Raw genomic sequence first — 17,527 nt, 5'->3', positions numbered from 1 at the left:
CTACGCTGAACTTGCTGCTTCCAAGGTGTGAAACTAATATTTTGCGAGACTCGTTCAGACATCGCGCTATACGACTGTGGAGCAGCCTGCCTCACGCAATAAAGAGACTAACATCATTTTATAGGTTCAAGAAAGAAACAAAAGTGCATTTTTCTCACTAGTCGAGTATTAATACATACTATGACAACTATTAGAAGGTTATTTGTATTATTATTATGTATATAAATTGTTATTATTATTATTATTATTATTAAAGAATTTCCAAGGAAAATGCTCTATAGCTCTGCACTCGATAGAGATAGAAATGTCATTTCTTCAGCAAAGTTGTTTGCCTTTATATATTCTATAACTTTGCCAAAGAATCCATGTGTCTATCTACTAACACAAAAGAATGGACGTGTATCGAGCCTATAGCGAACGCGAAACACATAAAACGTATGCTTGCCCTACTTCCATTTAAGTGGTTGGGGACAGGCGGAACCCATACAAGTTTATAGTACTTGTCTTAAGCTTTAAGATGAAGCACTGATTCCATGCCCCATTTTACCCCATAGGCTCGTGAAGCTATGAAAATTTAAAGCTTGAATATATGATAACTTAGAAAATAAAAGTCCAAGAGATTTGCTATCTTCTGCAAAAACGTGTATTTTGAGTGCCTTGATAATTTCCTAGAACAATGTGTTCGTGTAAAATGCAACTAACAAAAGCTAAAAATAAAAAACTAATTTTTAAGGAAATTTCAAAGAATATACCCTATAGTTCAGCACTCGATAAAGATAAAAATTTTGTTTCTTCAGCAAAGTTGCTTGTTTTCACATTATTTACAACTTTGCCGAAGAAACTATGTCTATATTTCGTAACACAAAAAAGTTATTTTTTATTTTCATGATAGTAAGCAATAACTAACGAATGTTCATACGAAAAAAAGTGCTAAAGGCCGTAAATGATAAAATGAAAGCAAAAGACGCTAGAAAAAAAGTTCCACTTTTCGCCCTTTTGGACCACTGTGCACTGCACAGTGGGGATTTTTATGCAAAAAAGTTCATTTTCTCAGTTTCTCCAAATGCCGCTGGGATACGTTCAATATACTGATTTCAAATGAAAGGTATTTTTATGATGATTCCAATGGTGTGATCCTTGTTTACAGCACACGTCTATTCCTAACAGTTTTGGCCAAAGGAAGGGAATCTTACACTATTTTGCCAGCCGTACAGACATGTATTGATCTATAACTCTGGAACCCCCTCGGATAAAAGCGATCTTTTATCGCCACAAGAAAGCTAACTTTATGTAGATTCCGATGGCTGGGAATTTGATCACGGCAAAATTAGTTATTTTACCCTAATTTTCTCAGTTAACGTTACCGAAATAAGGTAGCATGATCTTTGTTTGATCAAAACTACAAGAAACAAACAGGTGCTGTGAACAAACACCAAACTGTTCGAATGCTTATAAAAATAACTAACTTTTGGTGAAAAATATTTTAATTTATCCCAGCGGAATCCTGAGATATTCACTTTTATTGATAACATGATAAAACTAGGGTAAAATACCATGTATTTGGCCAAGACAACAAGAAACAACAAATTGTCGTAAACAAATACCATGTCGTCTGATTCCGCTTGAAGATAGCTTATTTATGGCGAAAAATGATCAATTTTATCCCATCGGAAACCGGAGATATAGACTTTTGGTAAAAATGGCTGAAAACAGATGCGTGCTGTAAACAAGCGTTACACCATTGGATTCCCTATAAAAATATCTTTCTTTTGACATTAAAAGATTGATTCTAGCTCAGCGGCATTTTGAGATATAGAGAAAAAGGACTTTTTATCGAAAAAATCCCCACTGTGCAGTGGTTCGTTGCACATATTTCTACAATTTCGCACGCTGTTCATGAGTACATTTGTTTATTGGTGATTTTTAAACATTCGCCACATTTAATTTACATAAGTGTCTCTGTTCTGTTTTGACTACAATTGGACACATCAATGTTTGCCATTTCTGTTTACTAAATAATGTTGGTATAGCACTCGTCGCACAATTTGGAAGCAGTTTCTAATGATACCCAAACAGTGGCACTTGCTGGTGTTGGAATCGCTAATGTCTGAACGACACTAAATAATTGCAGGATCGCTTAACAAAAGCCGGCTGCTGTTCGAAAATAGCGAAGCACCATTCTTTTAATGTTCCGATGATTGTTATAGCAGTTCTATACAAGCACTAACGTCGTATAATAGCACACGCCGGTAGGCGGCCACATGTTGAAACCGCTCACCATCATACTCGCATTTATTGGCAGTCTCAGTTTTTTATTGGGAAACTTCGGTTCTATGCGCCTATATACTTCTGTTGAATGAATATGATGTAACCTCCGGCATCGAAACGTTATGTTTCGTCCCTTTATCGTCGCACGGCTGCAATGCATCGTTTCTCATCGCACTTCGTTTTCGTCTTTTCTTGTTTATTTATAGGATACCGCAGGCAGCCGCTATCCGCATACTCACGAACTAGAAGTGGAGTCACTACTATTCTAAGAGTTTTGTAGCTGAAAAGAGCAAAATGACCAATTAGCAATCCGTTGGCCGTCTAAATGAACAGCATCAACGGGTTGGATTAAATCCCATGTGCTTGATGATGCAAAAACGATTTACGCGGATTTGTTTCGTATCGTGTGGAACTATTTGATACGAAGATAGCAAAATTGCGTATTTAAATGGATCCAGTTTGGATAATCAATTAGCAAAAGCATAAGTGCATACACGAGTGTAAAATAAAGCTCAAAGCAATAACAAGCAACATGTCATCGTCGATGAATGGTAAAATTGCCAACGGCAAAATGAACACCGACGACATTTACGAAAATTTGCCCTGCCACGAGAGGCTGCGTAACGGAGCAGGTGCTGGCGGTGGTGGCAGCAACGGCACCGGTGACAGCGAAACAACGAATGGTGCTTCCACAGTGAAAGACGAGAACGCCTCGGGGGGATTTGCTAGCCAGCAGCACAATTCCGGTACGGAAAATAACAACAAAATACAAAACAATTCGGCCATGAACAGTAAAGACAGTTTGTACGCGACACCGCTGAAAAAGTCCGAACGGCCTCGACAGCAGCAGGGGGCAACCCCCAAGGGACGTCCACCGCTGCCTATGCCAACCGGCCGTGCTACCAGTGCTGCGAATATGGATGATAATCTTAACAACAGTAACAGCAGCGATCGAGATGTCAAGATAATCAACGCAGAACTGGAAGATCGTCGAATACGGGATTTTCTCAAAGACACCACTCAAATGCACAAAAAAATCGAACTGCACAAAGAGTATCAAATTTCAAACTTTTCCTATTTGGCAAGAAAGGAGCATTTCGTTAATTTGGTGCATCAGAACGTGCTGAATGATTCATTAAACGCAGGTGCTGCAGCGCCCTCAGAAGTAATCGATCAGGCTCTTCTTGGTTACAAAACCTTAGCCAATGAGGAAGAGGATAAAAACCTAGATCTAGACATCAACGAATCACTGAATGAATTGGAGGCAAAATGCAACGAAAAGCTTGATATGCTAACTAACCTCCATCGAAATCGCTCTGCCGAACGAAGTCAAGAAGATAACGAACAATTAGACGTAGATCCTCCGTCTCTCAATCCTCCGGTAAGTCAAAAGCCATTGATCACTAGCCAACCGATTAACGGTAGAACTGGAATCCAGAATACTGCTGGTCGCAACGGTAAGGGACAGGAGCCGTTTATTAGCTCTGAAATCAACGCTCATCTCAATCGAGAATGGGTTTTGAAAAAGGTTGCGATGTGCTTGGAGCAGCGTGCCTGCAAGAAACCGATCCCTGTTCCGCCAGGTATGTTAGACCAAGCCGAATGTGTGCCGCCGTCTACTTCGAGTTTTTTCCCACGAGCAACATCCACTCATCAAGCACCGGTTCGAAGTGCTGATTTGCCTTCACTAGGCTATCTAGTGCTAGGTTCCAATGGTTCTGGTAAAACATCGATCTGTAATGACATCATTGAAGGTAGTACTGGAACTAAAGGAATGCTAAACCGAAGACTTCTTGCTTGTTACTTTGTAAACTCGCAAAACCCAGAGTGTCACAGTCTCAGCATGTTCATTCGTAGTATAATTCTTCAAATCCTTAGCCACTCGAGCTTCGTTTGCAACAGTTCGACTGGGGTGGTCTCGAACAACGACACGACCACGACCGCTTCAAATGATCTCACAAGTGATAAATCGAAAGATGTAAATCATGAATCCTCGGTAATTAGCAGTAGTAACGATGCTTTGCCAGAAGCTGATCAGCAACAAATCGCGCTGGCCGCGGCGGCAGCGAAACCTGACGATAAAGATGTAGAATACGACAAAGAGCTTGAAGAAGTTATTCTGTCGGAAATCAAGCTAAACGAGCGAGTGGCAGAGTTCTGCTCCAAGAAAAAAGTTTGCCGCCAACAGTCGGAGCCCGTGGAAAGTTTAAGTCGTGACAAGGAACAAGCCAGTTATCAATATACAACACATCCACCGTTGCTGAAAAACGTTCCGGTAGGCAACAAAGCAGCAGCAGGAGACAAACAGCAAAGCAATATTTCAAGTCCTGGAAAGGCGAAAGGCTCCAAGATTCCAGTGGCAATTGGCAGTAACATTCGATCACCGACGAAAGCATCCAGCCCGAAAGAGTTGCCAAAAGTAGAACAAGAAGATGAGGAACTATTGGACGGAGCAGGTGAAGGTATCGCTGATATCAGTGACATCAAGCTAGATGATGAAATTGCTCGAGAGATTAGCGAAGACGTTACTGTTGAGATGAACGAACAGGCAATCAGCAAAGATGATGATAACAAGTTGGAAAGTGCCAAGTCGAAAAGCCCTAAAGCCGAACCGATTGCAGCGGAGATGAATATTCCTCCACCGTTGCCAAAATCAAAGAACTGTCGGCAGGTCATCGCAGACGGTTACTACGAAATGCTTCTTAGCAATCCCGACATATTCGAGTCTATAACAGTGGATAGTATAGAGAAAAATCCGGATGACTGTTTCAAGAAAGCAATATTGTTTCCGTTGTTGGAACTAAGCCCGCCTAAGAATGCCTTGCTGCTGTTGATAGATTCGATCGATGAGAATTACATTCAAGATGGAAACCTGATTTCCACGCTCAAAGGTAAGCAAATCACAAAGAGTCGAAACATCGCAGAGCTGCTTTCCAATCATATACACCTGATGCCCAAGTGGCTGTTTATGGTGTGCACAGCCAAAAAGCAGAATAAGAACATAACCAAGTTGTTTACCGGTTTCAAGAAGCTAACGCTGGATGACCTGCGCAAGAGTCACGTCGTCAAGGACGTCCAGCAGTACATCATCAATAGACTGAACACGGACTTCCGTGGAATTAATCTGACCAAAGATATAATCGAAAGTCTGAATCAGCTCTACATCAAGTCGAACGGTTGCTTGCTCTACCTGTACAAGGTATTGACGGGAATTAAGGAAAACTTTTTCACTTTCCGAGAAATTAAACTAATTCCCTGCACACTGAACGGGCTTTATCTGTACATTTGCCAGAAATCGTTCAACAAAAAGCAGTACAACAAAATACGGCCTATCTTGAATGTACTTTTAGTGTGCAACAATTACGTAGACAAATATTTTCTCTACAACTGTTTGCGCACCCACAACTACAGTCTCGACATGGAGGAGTTCGAGAAGCGACTTGATCTGATGCGAAACATCGTGGAATACAGTCCTCGCAACGTGTACGCACTGAAAATATTCCACAACTCTTTCTGCGACTGGTTGATTGACGTTAAGTTCTCTACCAAGAAGTTCCTGTGCGATCTCAACGAGGGTCATGTGATGGTCTCCATGTACTACACAATGGTAGCGGATCAACTCTGCCCGAACAAATTACGGCTCTATTTGTATCATCTGATAAAAACAGGCGAATATCTGACTAACAAAAACATCAACCTCGATCTCCTTCTCATTCTGTTGGAGACGAAATCTAATCTAAGTGACTGTTTCTACACGAATCTTCTCAACTGTTGTGCTCTGTGCGAGGACGAGTGCAAAAACGACGTTAATTTAGCTTTACGTACCCGTGCCATGCTGGAGCGCTACCTGAACGCAGAACTGAATGATGAGTTTACCGGATTCTTGAATGATTTCTTCAAACCGAATCTCCCAACGGACTGCAAAGTACTTAAGCTGCTGATTGAAACCGGCATCAACAACGCTGATACGGTGATGTCCTGTGAATCGTCTGCCATCAATTCACCAGTGCTGTCGGATCGCTCACAAAATATTGACTCCGAATTGGCGGAGCTGTTGATCTCGAGCGAAAAAAGTTGCCAGCAGGAGCTGCAGAAGTCGATCAATATCGATTTGCAGTGCGGCGGCTTAGCGGCTTGCGCTATGGGTGCAGGTCCGGCAGCAATGGTGTCTTCCGATCGTTTCGACGGTCATGAGATGGATCGTTGCGAGAGTGGAGTTGCCGGTGAGGGCAGCGCCATCGGAGATTCCAAGTCGGACATACAGAATGATCGTGTTCAGTGTGACATGTTCGATTCGGAGTTGCACAAAGGCAAAGCCCTTATTCATATACTGGCGAACGAAGGCAATCATACCCTGCTGGAGAGAGCGTTGAATGTGAGTAGATGTCTTTGCATTGTGTCCTGAACTATGTTAGCTAACTTATTTTACAATCGTTTCAGGCATGCAAAGATCCAATTGATCTGGAAATTGAAGATCTGAACGGGCAGACCGCGTTAAACATCGCCGCCCGTAATGGGCACATTGAGATTGTAAACCTTTTATTGCGTTACAAGCAATCGCTAAACGATGGGACCGGGCGGTTCCGAAAGATCGACGTTAATCATGCCGATCGTGACGGCTGGACTCCATTACGATCGGCATCCTGGGGAGGGCATACTGATGTGGTGAAACTGCTGATTGAAAGTGGCGTCTGTGCGATTGACAGAGCGGACAAGGAGGGACGAACAGCGCTGCGTGCTGCTGCCTGGAGCGGCAATGAGGATATTGTGAAGATACTGATTGAAGCAGGAGCAAATGTTAATTCGATCGATAAGCAAGGCCGCACGTCGCTGATTGCAGCTTCATACATGGGGCATTACGATATCGTTGAAATTTTGCTAGAGAATGGCGCAGATGTGAACCATACGGATCTGGATGGAAGAAATGCGTTGTGTGTGGCCGCCCTTTGCGGAAGCTCAGGATATAGCAAAGTTATTTCGACCTTGCTAGAGTATGGGGCCAACACCGATCAGACGGATAACGAAGGAATGTCTCCGCTGTTGGTTAGTTCGTTCGAGGGAAACTCGGAGATCTGTGAGCTGCTGTTGGAAAATGGTGCTGATCCCGATATGGCTGACCATATGGGAAGAACACCGTTGTGGGCGGCCTGCACATCTGGACATGCACACGTCGTGAAATTGCTTCTATTTTGGGGTTGCGGCATTGATTGTATGGATTCGGAAGGTCGCACAGTATTAAGCGTTGCCGCAGCACAAGGCAATTTGGAAACCGTACGACAATTGTTGGATCGTGGGTTGGATGAAACCCATCGCGATAATGCCGGATGGACACCCTTACATTACGCAGCTTTTGAAGGTTATGCTGATATTTGCATTCAGCTGCTCGAATCAGGCGCTAAAATAGATGAATGTGATAACGAAGGAAAAGCTGCCTTGCATTTGGCTGCTCAGGAAGGGCATAATTCGGTGCTGGAAGCTATACTGAACATTCATCGGCCTTGTATTGATCAAAGGGCGCACGACGGAAAGACGGCATTCAGGCTGGCTTGCCTGGAAGGCCACTTCGAATGCGTTCAGACGCTGCTGAAATTTGGCTGCGACGTAAATTCAAAGGACGCTGATTCACGAACCACGCTGTATATTTTGGCATTAGAGAATAAATTGAAGGTCGTAAAGTTCCTCTTGGAATATTCGAACGCAGACGTAAACATTCCGGATAGCGAAGGTCGAACGGCTCTCCATGTGGCTTCCTGGCAAGGTCATGCTGAGATGGTTAAATTATTAATCACACTTGGTAAAGTTTTTTTTTGTTAATTTTTTCAATTGGATAAACAATAAACAATGCGGTTGTATTCTAGGAAACGCCGATGTCAATGCCATGGACCTTGAGTCGCGTACACCGTTGCACTCCTGTGCTTGGCAAGGAAACCATGAGGTCATGCAGTTGCTGCTGTACTATGGTGCTATTCCGGATCATGCTTGCAAGCAAGGCGCAACGGCTCTGGGCATTTCCGCTCAGGAAGGACACGAAAAATGTGTTACCTGTTTGCTCAAGTACGGTGCCAATCCGTACAAATCTGATCACTGTGGCCGAACGCCAATCAAGTTGGCGGCGAAATCGAACCGCAACAATGTGCTGAGAATCCTGGAAAATTATACTAAAAGTAAAACCTTGCACTTCTGGTAACGCGGAAAAATCTGACATATTTTTTGTTTTTCACAGACGACCTGGACGGTGGAAAAATGGTTCACCAGAGTTTGAATCTCAAGTCTCCGGATGAATGCCCACAGGCATCCGCACCGATTCACAACCCATCGCCGTCGGGTCCGTTCCCGAATCCGAATCTACTAATGCCGAACCACGCGATGAATGGTGCTGCAGCTGGCGGAAGCTCAACTCAGAACAGCAACTTTTACGAGAACACCATGCAGTCCGACAACAGCAGTCTGCAGAAGCGGAAGAGTGTCATTTCTAGTCAATCAACTGGCAGCAGTAACGAGGTGAGTATTTTCCTATTTTCGTTAGTAAAGTCGTCTTGCAATTCCGAGGAAGACCGCTAGCAGATATTTCTAGAGGGAATCGAAGAGTGTTATTTCAATTGGTTTTAATGTGGTTCATACGCCTACGCCACTCTCTGCTATTCGTTAATACACCACCAAAAATAGGGCAAGTTCACGTATGACTTCCGTTAGCAAAGTTGCTGCCTCAAATCTATAGAGGACTACCGGTCTGATTAGCATTTTGTATTCGTTAGCTTTGTGCGGAGGTTCGAGTTCCATTTTGAATGCGTCGGTGGATCTCCTTACTCGTCTTACTGTGGACGGTGATCAGAGATCCCAAATGTACCAATCAACCACTTTCGGTTCATCGCCGTCAATGGTTACTATCCGTGGAAGCCGAACGTTGTTTTCTCTAGCGTCTCTTCTTAGTATATATTAGGTTTTCGACGCATTGGTTTGTAACCCAATCCTCCAAGCCTCCGTTTACAATCTGTCATAGATTGTCTCAGCTGTCCCAGTGTTTCTAATAATGTCGAGGTCGTCTGCGAAGGCTAGGAGTTGGCTAATCAGCTGAAGATCGTTCCTCTCGTTCCGATGGCCGCACGCCGGGATCACAGCTCTAGTAGAGGTCAGTCCATCCCCTTGCCGCAACACTTTGCGCGATCCGAAAGAACTCGAGAGCAGGCTTGGCATGCACTTTTCGCTTCCAATTTATTTTTTGATTACTGCACCTCAGCCAAGTAAAATTTGAAAAAGTGGTGTATGGGGCATTTATAGAATTAGTTATTATCTGCAGTATCGCTGAAGATAGTATTGTTTCATCTTTTGTATTTAAGGCGCTATAGGGCTGCAATGCCGTTGGAAGCAAAAAGAACGCTCTTTTCGCTACCAACAGGGTAGCAGCCTTATAGCGCCGTAAATACAAAAGATAAAACATTACTTTCTTTAGCAATATTGTAGATAATTACTTGTTTTACAAATGTCCCATACACCACATTTTCAATTTTTGCTTGGCTGAGGCGCAGTAATAAAAATAGCAAATTCGAAGCGAAAGTGCATGCCAAGCCTGCTCGAGAGGGTCTCCAACACACACATTCGTAAAACAGGGTTGTTTGAATCAGCCGCGTCCGCCGGAAAACCGTACTCGTGCATTGCCTGCCATAGGTGTTCGCGCTCGACTGTATCGTTTGCCGTCGCTGAAGTTCACGAAAATATGATGCGTGGGCACGTGATACTCTCGACATTTCTTGTGCGCTTGTAGTGTAACTAATTCAGTAGTAAACTTATGCTGAATTATTTAGCAACTGTAATTTGCTAATCTATCTGTTTGGATTTTGGTTGGATTTTCCATAGCAAGCGCCAATGTCATTCACGCAACAGCTACAGAAACACTCACGTCACCACAATTCGAAATCACATCACATCGTACAGCAGCAGCATCAACCGAACCACCAATCGACCATCGGAAATGCTTCAAACAGCAACAACAAGTACGGTGGAGCAAAAAAACATGCACAAATTTTACCGAATGTCGAGGAGTACCAGGCGAATATCGGTAATTTATAAACTTGATTCAAGCGGTAAGAAAAAATGATGTAACTTTATTGGTGGTGTCCCTATTTACAGCTTCCAATATTCGGATGAATCCGAACGATGCTGATCTGTTCGATCTGGGTTGTATGTCGCCTCTTTATGCAACTCCACCGCACTCACCCAGTAGCGATATCAGTTCGCCGGGACAAAATCAGCCTCCTTCTTCGCTGGCTTTGCTGGGAAAACAATTCGAGGAAATGAATATTAGCTTGTCCAATAACAGTACGATCATGAATCCATCGGACAACAATCATTTCGCCAGAGATACACATATGCGCATCATTCTAGGCAACAATCAGAAGGAGCCGCCGCAAGGAGGGTAGGTTCTCTGTTCCAATTGTAATATACTTACTAATGAACGGAATTTCTTTCCCGTAGAAAATCATCAAAGCGCAGCGGCATTGCTACCAATCCGGCTATGCGGCTTATACGCAACCGAATCGACTCAGCGGCCCAGCTGATTCGACGAACCAACAACATACTGAGTAGCAGCGGCAGTGGCCAAGGCTCGTCCAGCATTGGTGTCAAGTCAGGAACGTTTCAGTGGCGCAAAGAGAGCCAAATGTAATTGTGGAAACACAGGGAATTTAGATTACATACATTCAGTACTCGCCGTTTTTGAGATTGTGTTTAAAAAAAGGCTACGAAAAACATGCTAAACAATCAATTATCAAGAAAAAAATCACCAAATTGCTAATGGTAGTGGCACTAAACTAGAGAAACGTGATCGCACATGCTCTAGAATAGCGTTTAGGGCACATACCCAGACGTTTTAAAGGACTCTATTCACCAATCATTGAGTCTCAATTTCTTCTACTGTTTTACAATACTAACTACATTCTTCGTGCCATGATTTTAATCTATTCGACTCATTTTACGTGTTTTTTTTTTTGTTAAAAAATTTACCAAAATTACAAATCACTTAAAAAGTAGCAGTGCACAATGTTTCCGTTTTGTGAGCCAATCGAATCCGGCTTTCCACTATACCAGTATATCTCAGCATCAGCAGCTGTTCAATTCCTTTGATTTGTACTTTGTCTCTTTACTATTCTCCCTCATAACTCACTGAAGTTGTGGTAGTTGATAAATATGATTAAAAATAACGGTTAAATAAAACAACCTACCCAAAAGTAACGGTAAAATTCACCATAAAATAAACTAAACAATGGGAAAGAATATAGACGAGCAGGTGAAAAGGGAAAAAAGAACACACAAAGGACTGCAAATTTGGCAGCAGATATCGGGCAGATGTGTCATGAAAGATAATTTTATTATGACTGTATACAAAACAAAAAAAGGAATATGTACAAGCAAAAGTAAAGTGAAGCATTTAACGTTAGAGATTCCACTATCGGAGTGAAGTTATGTAAGCTACGCTGTAGAAGCATGTATAAACCAGAATGAGAAATAACCTTCCTCTTATGTCAAGTATTTAATACTTTTTGTACGCTAAGTTTAGTAACCCCACAAGAGCATCAAAGCACGCTTGTAACCGATCTTAAGTAATCTATCACTACGATTAGTTTATCTAAGAATTCTAGTCCTACTTATTTAAGTTAATTTCGTCGTACTGTGCAAACAGATTTTTGTCGAAACAGCATAAGAGCGCCATAGCGAAGGAGCCACCGCACTCCTTGCGTAAGCATTTTATTTATTCCGTATACATTTTTGTCTCACAATTTATACAGTGAACTCGTGTAGCAATAGAAATTCCCGGTCGGAAGCATTGCGTAATTTTGCTTTTTTTTTCACCGGGAAGAAAACGAACTGACTTTGGAGGTGTCATTCTTTGAAGAGTATTTATTTTTGTTTTGTTGATACCCCTATTTTGGCACAACGTACTTTTGTAGAGAAAGCGAAATGGCAACAAGAAAAACTGAAATATATAGTAGACATTTTAGAGGTCATGAAAAGCAAGCAATAACCGATTGAGCGATTGATCCGAAATATCTATGTTGAGGCAATTATAACTAATAGAAAGAATGTACATCGGGTTTGTTTGTGGGTTTTTTTTTCTATTCTAGGGCTCTTTTGGCGATATCCACTAGTGACCAATTAATTCCCATTTAGGTAATGTATTTTGAATGGCCATGTTTTTGGAGGCGTTGCTATGGATGGTCAATGGGTCGGACACCGTTTTCGTTCGTAAATCGGTGTGCGCTGAGCTTTGAAATAACCTGATCGTAACTTGAATGATGAGAACTAATGTCAATTTTGACGTCTTTGCCAGGGAAATTGCGTTTCATGGTCTAGCTGCGCGCAAAAAGTTGCTAACGCTGAAGAAACTTTGCCTTTGATTCTCAACCTGCCTAACCGCCGCCCTTCTGCATGTTGCCCATCATTATCAAAGTTGAAGCCAACTTTTAATGAGTATCACCGCAGCGGTCGTTATTATTGTAACCAGTCTTATAACTATGTGCAGTACAATAAATCGGAAATAATGCGGGTATCTCCCAGAAATTTAAGAGACTTAGTTCTATGAACCAACTGTAAGGTTGGTTTTTAAAGGTTGGTTCGTTAGGCCTGCACTTTGTCTCGCCGGAGGACCATCCTGACTCCTGACAACACAGGTTAGTTCCCCACCCTGGCAAAAGAATTCCCTCTTCCCTTACGAAGTTCGATCTGGGGTTAACTACCTGATCATTCCTATAGTTGCTCGTATCCCGTTGGCCCACGGGAACCTGTTGCCAGGACTGGTACTCGTCTACAGCCGGGATATCGTTGGCTAAACTGCGTCGTCGATATCACCATTGACGGCGACGATTTCTCCTTGTCCGGCTAGCGAGTTAGTCCAGGCTCTCTTGTCCCGGCTACAAGCACGTTTAACAGCCCTCTCCAGTTCGGCGTATCGTTGACGGGCAGCTGCCTTAGCCGATCTAGTTTGCGCTCGTCGATCTTCCTTTGTCGAGGGTTTCGTCAATGGTCGTGATGAAAGCATTCTTGATGCCGCTCCACAGCACAGGTCTTTGACGGTTCCACCAGGCGGCAACTTCGAAGCGCTGGATTCAAGTTGTTCGACAAAGGCCCTTTTCATCTCAGAATTCTCTAGTCAGTGGATGTCGTAGCGGCACCCAACTTTGTCCTCCCGTCGTTGGACACGTGCGACGCGCAAACGTATCTCAGTGATAACAAGATGCTGGTCAGATGATCAGCGTTGCGTTAGTTGCGTACAGCAAGAAGGCTTGGTCGATTTGGTTTTCTGTTCGGCCGACGCAGGAAACCCACGTGTACTGGTCTATGGGGAAAGAGTGGTCCACCAATGACCATGTTGTTATTACCACAGAATTCTGTAAACAGCTCCCCGTTTTCGCTCATCTTTCTCAGGCCATGGCGTCACATGACGCGTTCAAGGTCCGCGTTATTTGAGCCAATCTTCGCGTTGAAGTCGCCCAAGTAGATTTGGAAGTCCCCCTTCGGGATTTTCTCAACCACGCTGTTCAGTTGGCTATAAAAACTGTCTTTCTCTTGCAGGTCGGCAGCGTCTATTGGCGTATATCACCGAATTGCTGTAAGGTTTTAAACCTGTGTTCTGCTGCTGGCAACGATTGTTCGTTCGTTTACCGATTCCCACTTCATCAGGGCCGCATGTGCCCCTGGGCTCAGATGAAATCCAACTCCTTTTTCTCGAATGGCCTTTTCACCTAGTATGCCGGAGTAGAGCAAGACTTGCCTGGATGATGTCTTGCAGGTTGCAGTATCCGGCCAGCAGACCCCGCTCAGCCCCAGGATTTCAAGCTTCAGGCGGCCAGCTTCCCTTGGAAGTTGAGCCAGCTTGCCCTGCTGGGCATGAGTCAGTATATACCTATTTCGATTAGTGTCCGTGTTTTCAAGCTAAAGGTCGTTGCCAATAATCCAGATAGATTTCACCACGTGGAGGTAGGGATAGGAGTTGGTGAACAGAGGTTACGGAATGCACATGTTCACCCTTTGCCAGGTCAACAGGTAAATGCGCTTTCACACCAATCTTCTAACATTTGTTCATCCGATCAGATCCTAAATATGCCCGGCGGTCTCTTCATGCCGCTGTTCGGCTGTCGGCACTTCTCGGACATCATTGACGTCATATCCTATCGAAGCGCTAACATTGACACGGACTAGGGACTACTACCTAGTGATGGTTAAAATCCATTGTGAACAACATTGATTACCAACGCCAGCCTCGCTTAAATCTTGCGTGACGGAAGCAGCTAGGCGTCGCCGCAAACTACGTGCACTCACTCGAAGGTGCGCTACCGGAAGAGGACGAGCTGGGCGAAGCCGCTCTCGAGGATTGTTGGAACACCATCAAAACAGACATTAGCAGTGTAGCGGAGAGCTCAATTGGGCACGTGACACGAAATCAACGGAACGATTGGTTTTAGAATTAATGTAGAATGGTGATGGATGAGGCAAACGCTGTGCGGGGGTGGGCAGCCTTCGCTGTGCCATTAAGATTCAACGTCAGAACGTGGAAAGACACAACCTGAAGAAGATGCAGCAAAACCAAATCTTCCGGGAGAATGCGCGTAACCTGAAAGCCGTGGATTTGGAGCGGCTGCATAGTTCTCAGGGAACGCGAACGCGAGGAAAGACCTACCAGAAACTGAACGGATCCCGCAAAAGTGATTTGTGCTGCAAACCGAAATGTGTCGGGATAAGAATGGCAATATTTAGACGGACGATCGTGAGGTGACCGAAAGGTGGAAGCAGCACTTGTATGAACAGCTGAATAGCGCCCAGCTGGAGAACCATGGCTGCAGGAAAAGCAACGTCGACGGTGCAACAAACGGAGAAGAGATGCCAGTCCCATCGATAGGCGAATTTAAGGAGGCCATCATGCAGCTAAAGATCAATAAATCGGCTGGGAAAGGCGGCATCGGAGGGGAGCCTATTAAAATGGCACCAGAAAAGCTGACCACTTGTCTACACCGGCTAATTGCTAGTATTTGAGAGATAGAATAGCTACCGGAGGAGTGGAAAGATGGAGTTATCTGCCGATCTACAAAAAGGATGGAATTTATCGAACCTGTTTCGTTGACGGACGGTCAACAACGGATCAAAAATTTATATTCAAAAGGGTCGTAAATGCAGAGCTTCCATGCACCATTTGTTTGAGAAAACTCATCAAACTAATTCAATCTATGATGGATGGCACACAGTTCTGTGTTTGGATTACGGGTTGATTATCGAGTTCATTCGAATCACTCAGAGGGCTTCATCAAAGTGATGGTCTCTCATGCCTGCTGTTCAACATAGCGCTAAAGGGTGTTATGAACCAAGTGCATACCAACACGTGGGCACGATCTTCAACGACCTCCGACCTTCAGGAGGCAGCAGAAGAGATCAGTCGGCTGAAGAACCATTACCCGGCGAGCTGCTGAAATACGGTGGTGACGCACTGGCTAGAGCGCTGCACTGGGTAATTGTCAAGATTTGGGAGGAGGAGCTACTACCGGAGGAATGGACGGAAGGCATCGTGTGTCCGATCTACAAAAAGGGTAACAAGTTGGATTGTTGTAATTACCGCGCAATCACACTGTTGAACGCCGCCTACAAGGTACTCTTCCAACTTTTATGTCGTCGACTATCACTATTTGCAAAGGAGTTCGTGGGGCAATATCAAGTGGGATTCATGGATGCCCGTACCACCACGGATCAGATTTTTGCGCTTCGGCAAGTGTTGCAGAAATGTCGCGACTACGACCTGCCCACGCATTAGTTATTCATCGACTTCAAATCGGCGTATGACACGGTCGATCGAGATCAGCTATGGCAGATTATGCACTACTACGGATTTCCGGATAAACTAACGCGATTGGTCAAGGCGACGATAGATCGAGTAATGTGTGTTGTTCGAGTATCAGGGGCAGTCTCGAGTCTCTTTGAATCTAGAAGAGGGATACGGTTCATGTTTGCTGTTCAACATCGCTTTGAAGGGTGTGATAAGAAGAGCGGGGATAGACACGAGTGGCACGATATTCACAAAGTCCGTCCAGCTTCTTGGTTTGGCTGACGACGTTGACATCATTACATGTACCTTTGAGGATGGCGGAAACGTACATCGGACTGAAAGCTGAAGCCAAACGGATTGGACTTGTCATTAATGTATCGAAAACAAAATACATGAAAGTAAGAGGTTCTAGAGAAGTGAATGCTGATCTCCCTCACCGGATTCATTTTGAAGGTGATGAAATCGAGGTGGTAGAAGAATTCGTGTATCTGGACTCACTGGTTACCGCAGACGACACCAGCAGAGAAATACAAAGACGCATTATGGCAGGAAATCGTGCCTACTTTGGACTCCGTAGGACGCTGCGATCGAACAAAATTCGCCACCGCTCGAAGTTAACAATCTACAAGACGTTGATTAGACCGGTAGTCCTTTACGGCCATGAGGCATGGACTACACGTGGAGGACTAACGCGCCCTTAGTGTTTTCGAACGGAAGGTGGTACGGCGGAGTGCAAATGGAAGACGGAACGTGGAGGAGACGAACGAACCATGAATTGCATCAGCTGCATGGGGAACCACCCATCGCTCACACCGCAAAAATCGGTCGCCTGCGATGGGCTGGGCAGGTCGTGAGGATGCCGGACGACAGCCCGGTTAAAAAAGTTCTCAATAATGATCCGACTGGAACGAGACGGCGGGGCGCGCAGTGAGCAAGATGGATCGATCAAGTGGAAGGAGACCTGCGGACCCTACGCAGACTATGTGGCTGGCGAATTGCGGCCATGGACCCAGTGGCATGGAGACGACTTCTTTGTACAGCAGAAGAAACTACGGCCTGGAACTGATTAAGTAAGTAAGTAATATCAGCGGAAATCGTGGTTACTGTTAGTAGGCTTCATAAGTAATTGCGATAGAACAGATTAAGCGCTCGTGCCAAGTATACCCTGTACAAGACGTTAATTAGACCGGTTTTTCTCTATGAGCATGAAACGTAGACTATGCCGAGGAGGACTGGCAGTGTTCATAGTTTTCGAACGACGAGTGCTAAGAGCGATGGAATTCGGCGGTGAACAAAATATGGAAGCGGAGCTCTGTGGCGAACCCAGTAATCAAAAGGTGTCTGAACCTGGACGGATATGATGGGTAGGGCAGTCACTGTCGAGTGCGGAGAGAACGGGCAGCATAGCGGCGCAATGCACCACCAAAATGAAACAAGCTCAAGCTGTCATTTGCT

General features: G+C 44.3%; 1 protein-coding gene across 1 annotated transcript in view; it reads left to right on the top strand.

The window, feature by feature from the left end:
• Positions 1–12,260, top strand: part of LOC128741106 (ankyrin repeat domain-containing protein 50) — a 31,615-nt gene extending 19,355 nt beyond the window's left edge. The window contains exons 2-8 of the mRNA XM_053836685.1: positions 2,475–6,643; positions 6,709–8,062; positions 8,127–8,432; positions 8,492–8,769; positions 10,123–10,324; positions 10,396–10,681; positions 10,741–12,260. Of these exons, the coding sequence (XP_053692660.1) occupies positions 2,801–6,643; positions 6,709–8,062; positions 8,127–8,432; positions 8,492–8,769; positions 10,123–10,324; positions 10,396–10,681; positions 10,741–10,930 (6,459 nt within the window). The 5' untranslated portion in view covers positions 2,475–2,800 and the 3' untranslated portion in view covers positions 10,931–12,260. The remainder of the gene's footprint in view (positions 1–2,474; positions 6,644–6,708; positions 8,063–8,126; positions 8,433–8,491; positions 8,770–10,122; positions 10,325–10,395; positions 10,682–10,740) is intronic.
• The last annotated feature ends 5,267 nt before the right edge of the window (positions 12,261–17,527 follow it).

Source organism: Sabethes cyaneus, chromosome 1 (genome assembly GCF_943734655.1).
Source record: "Sabethes cyaneus chromosome 1, idSabCyanKW18_F2, whole genome shotgun sequence".
Lineage (NCBI taxonomy): Eukaryota > Metazoa > Arthropoda > Insecta > Diptera > Culicidae > Sabethes > Sabethes cyaneus.
Note: the sequence above shows the minus strand (reverse complement) of the source record. Positions and strands in the feature narration are given on the sequence as shown.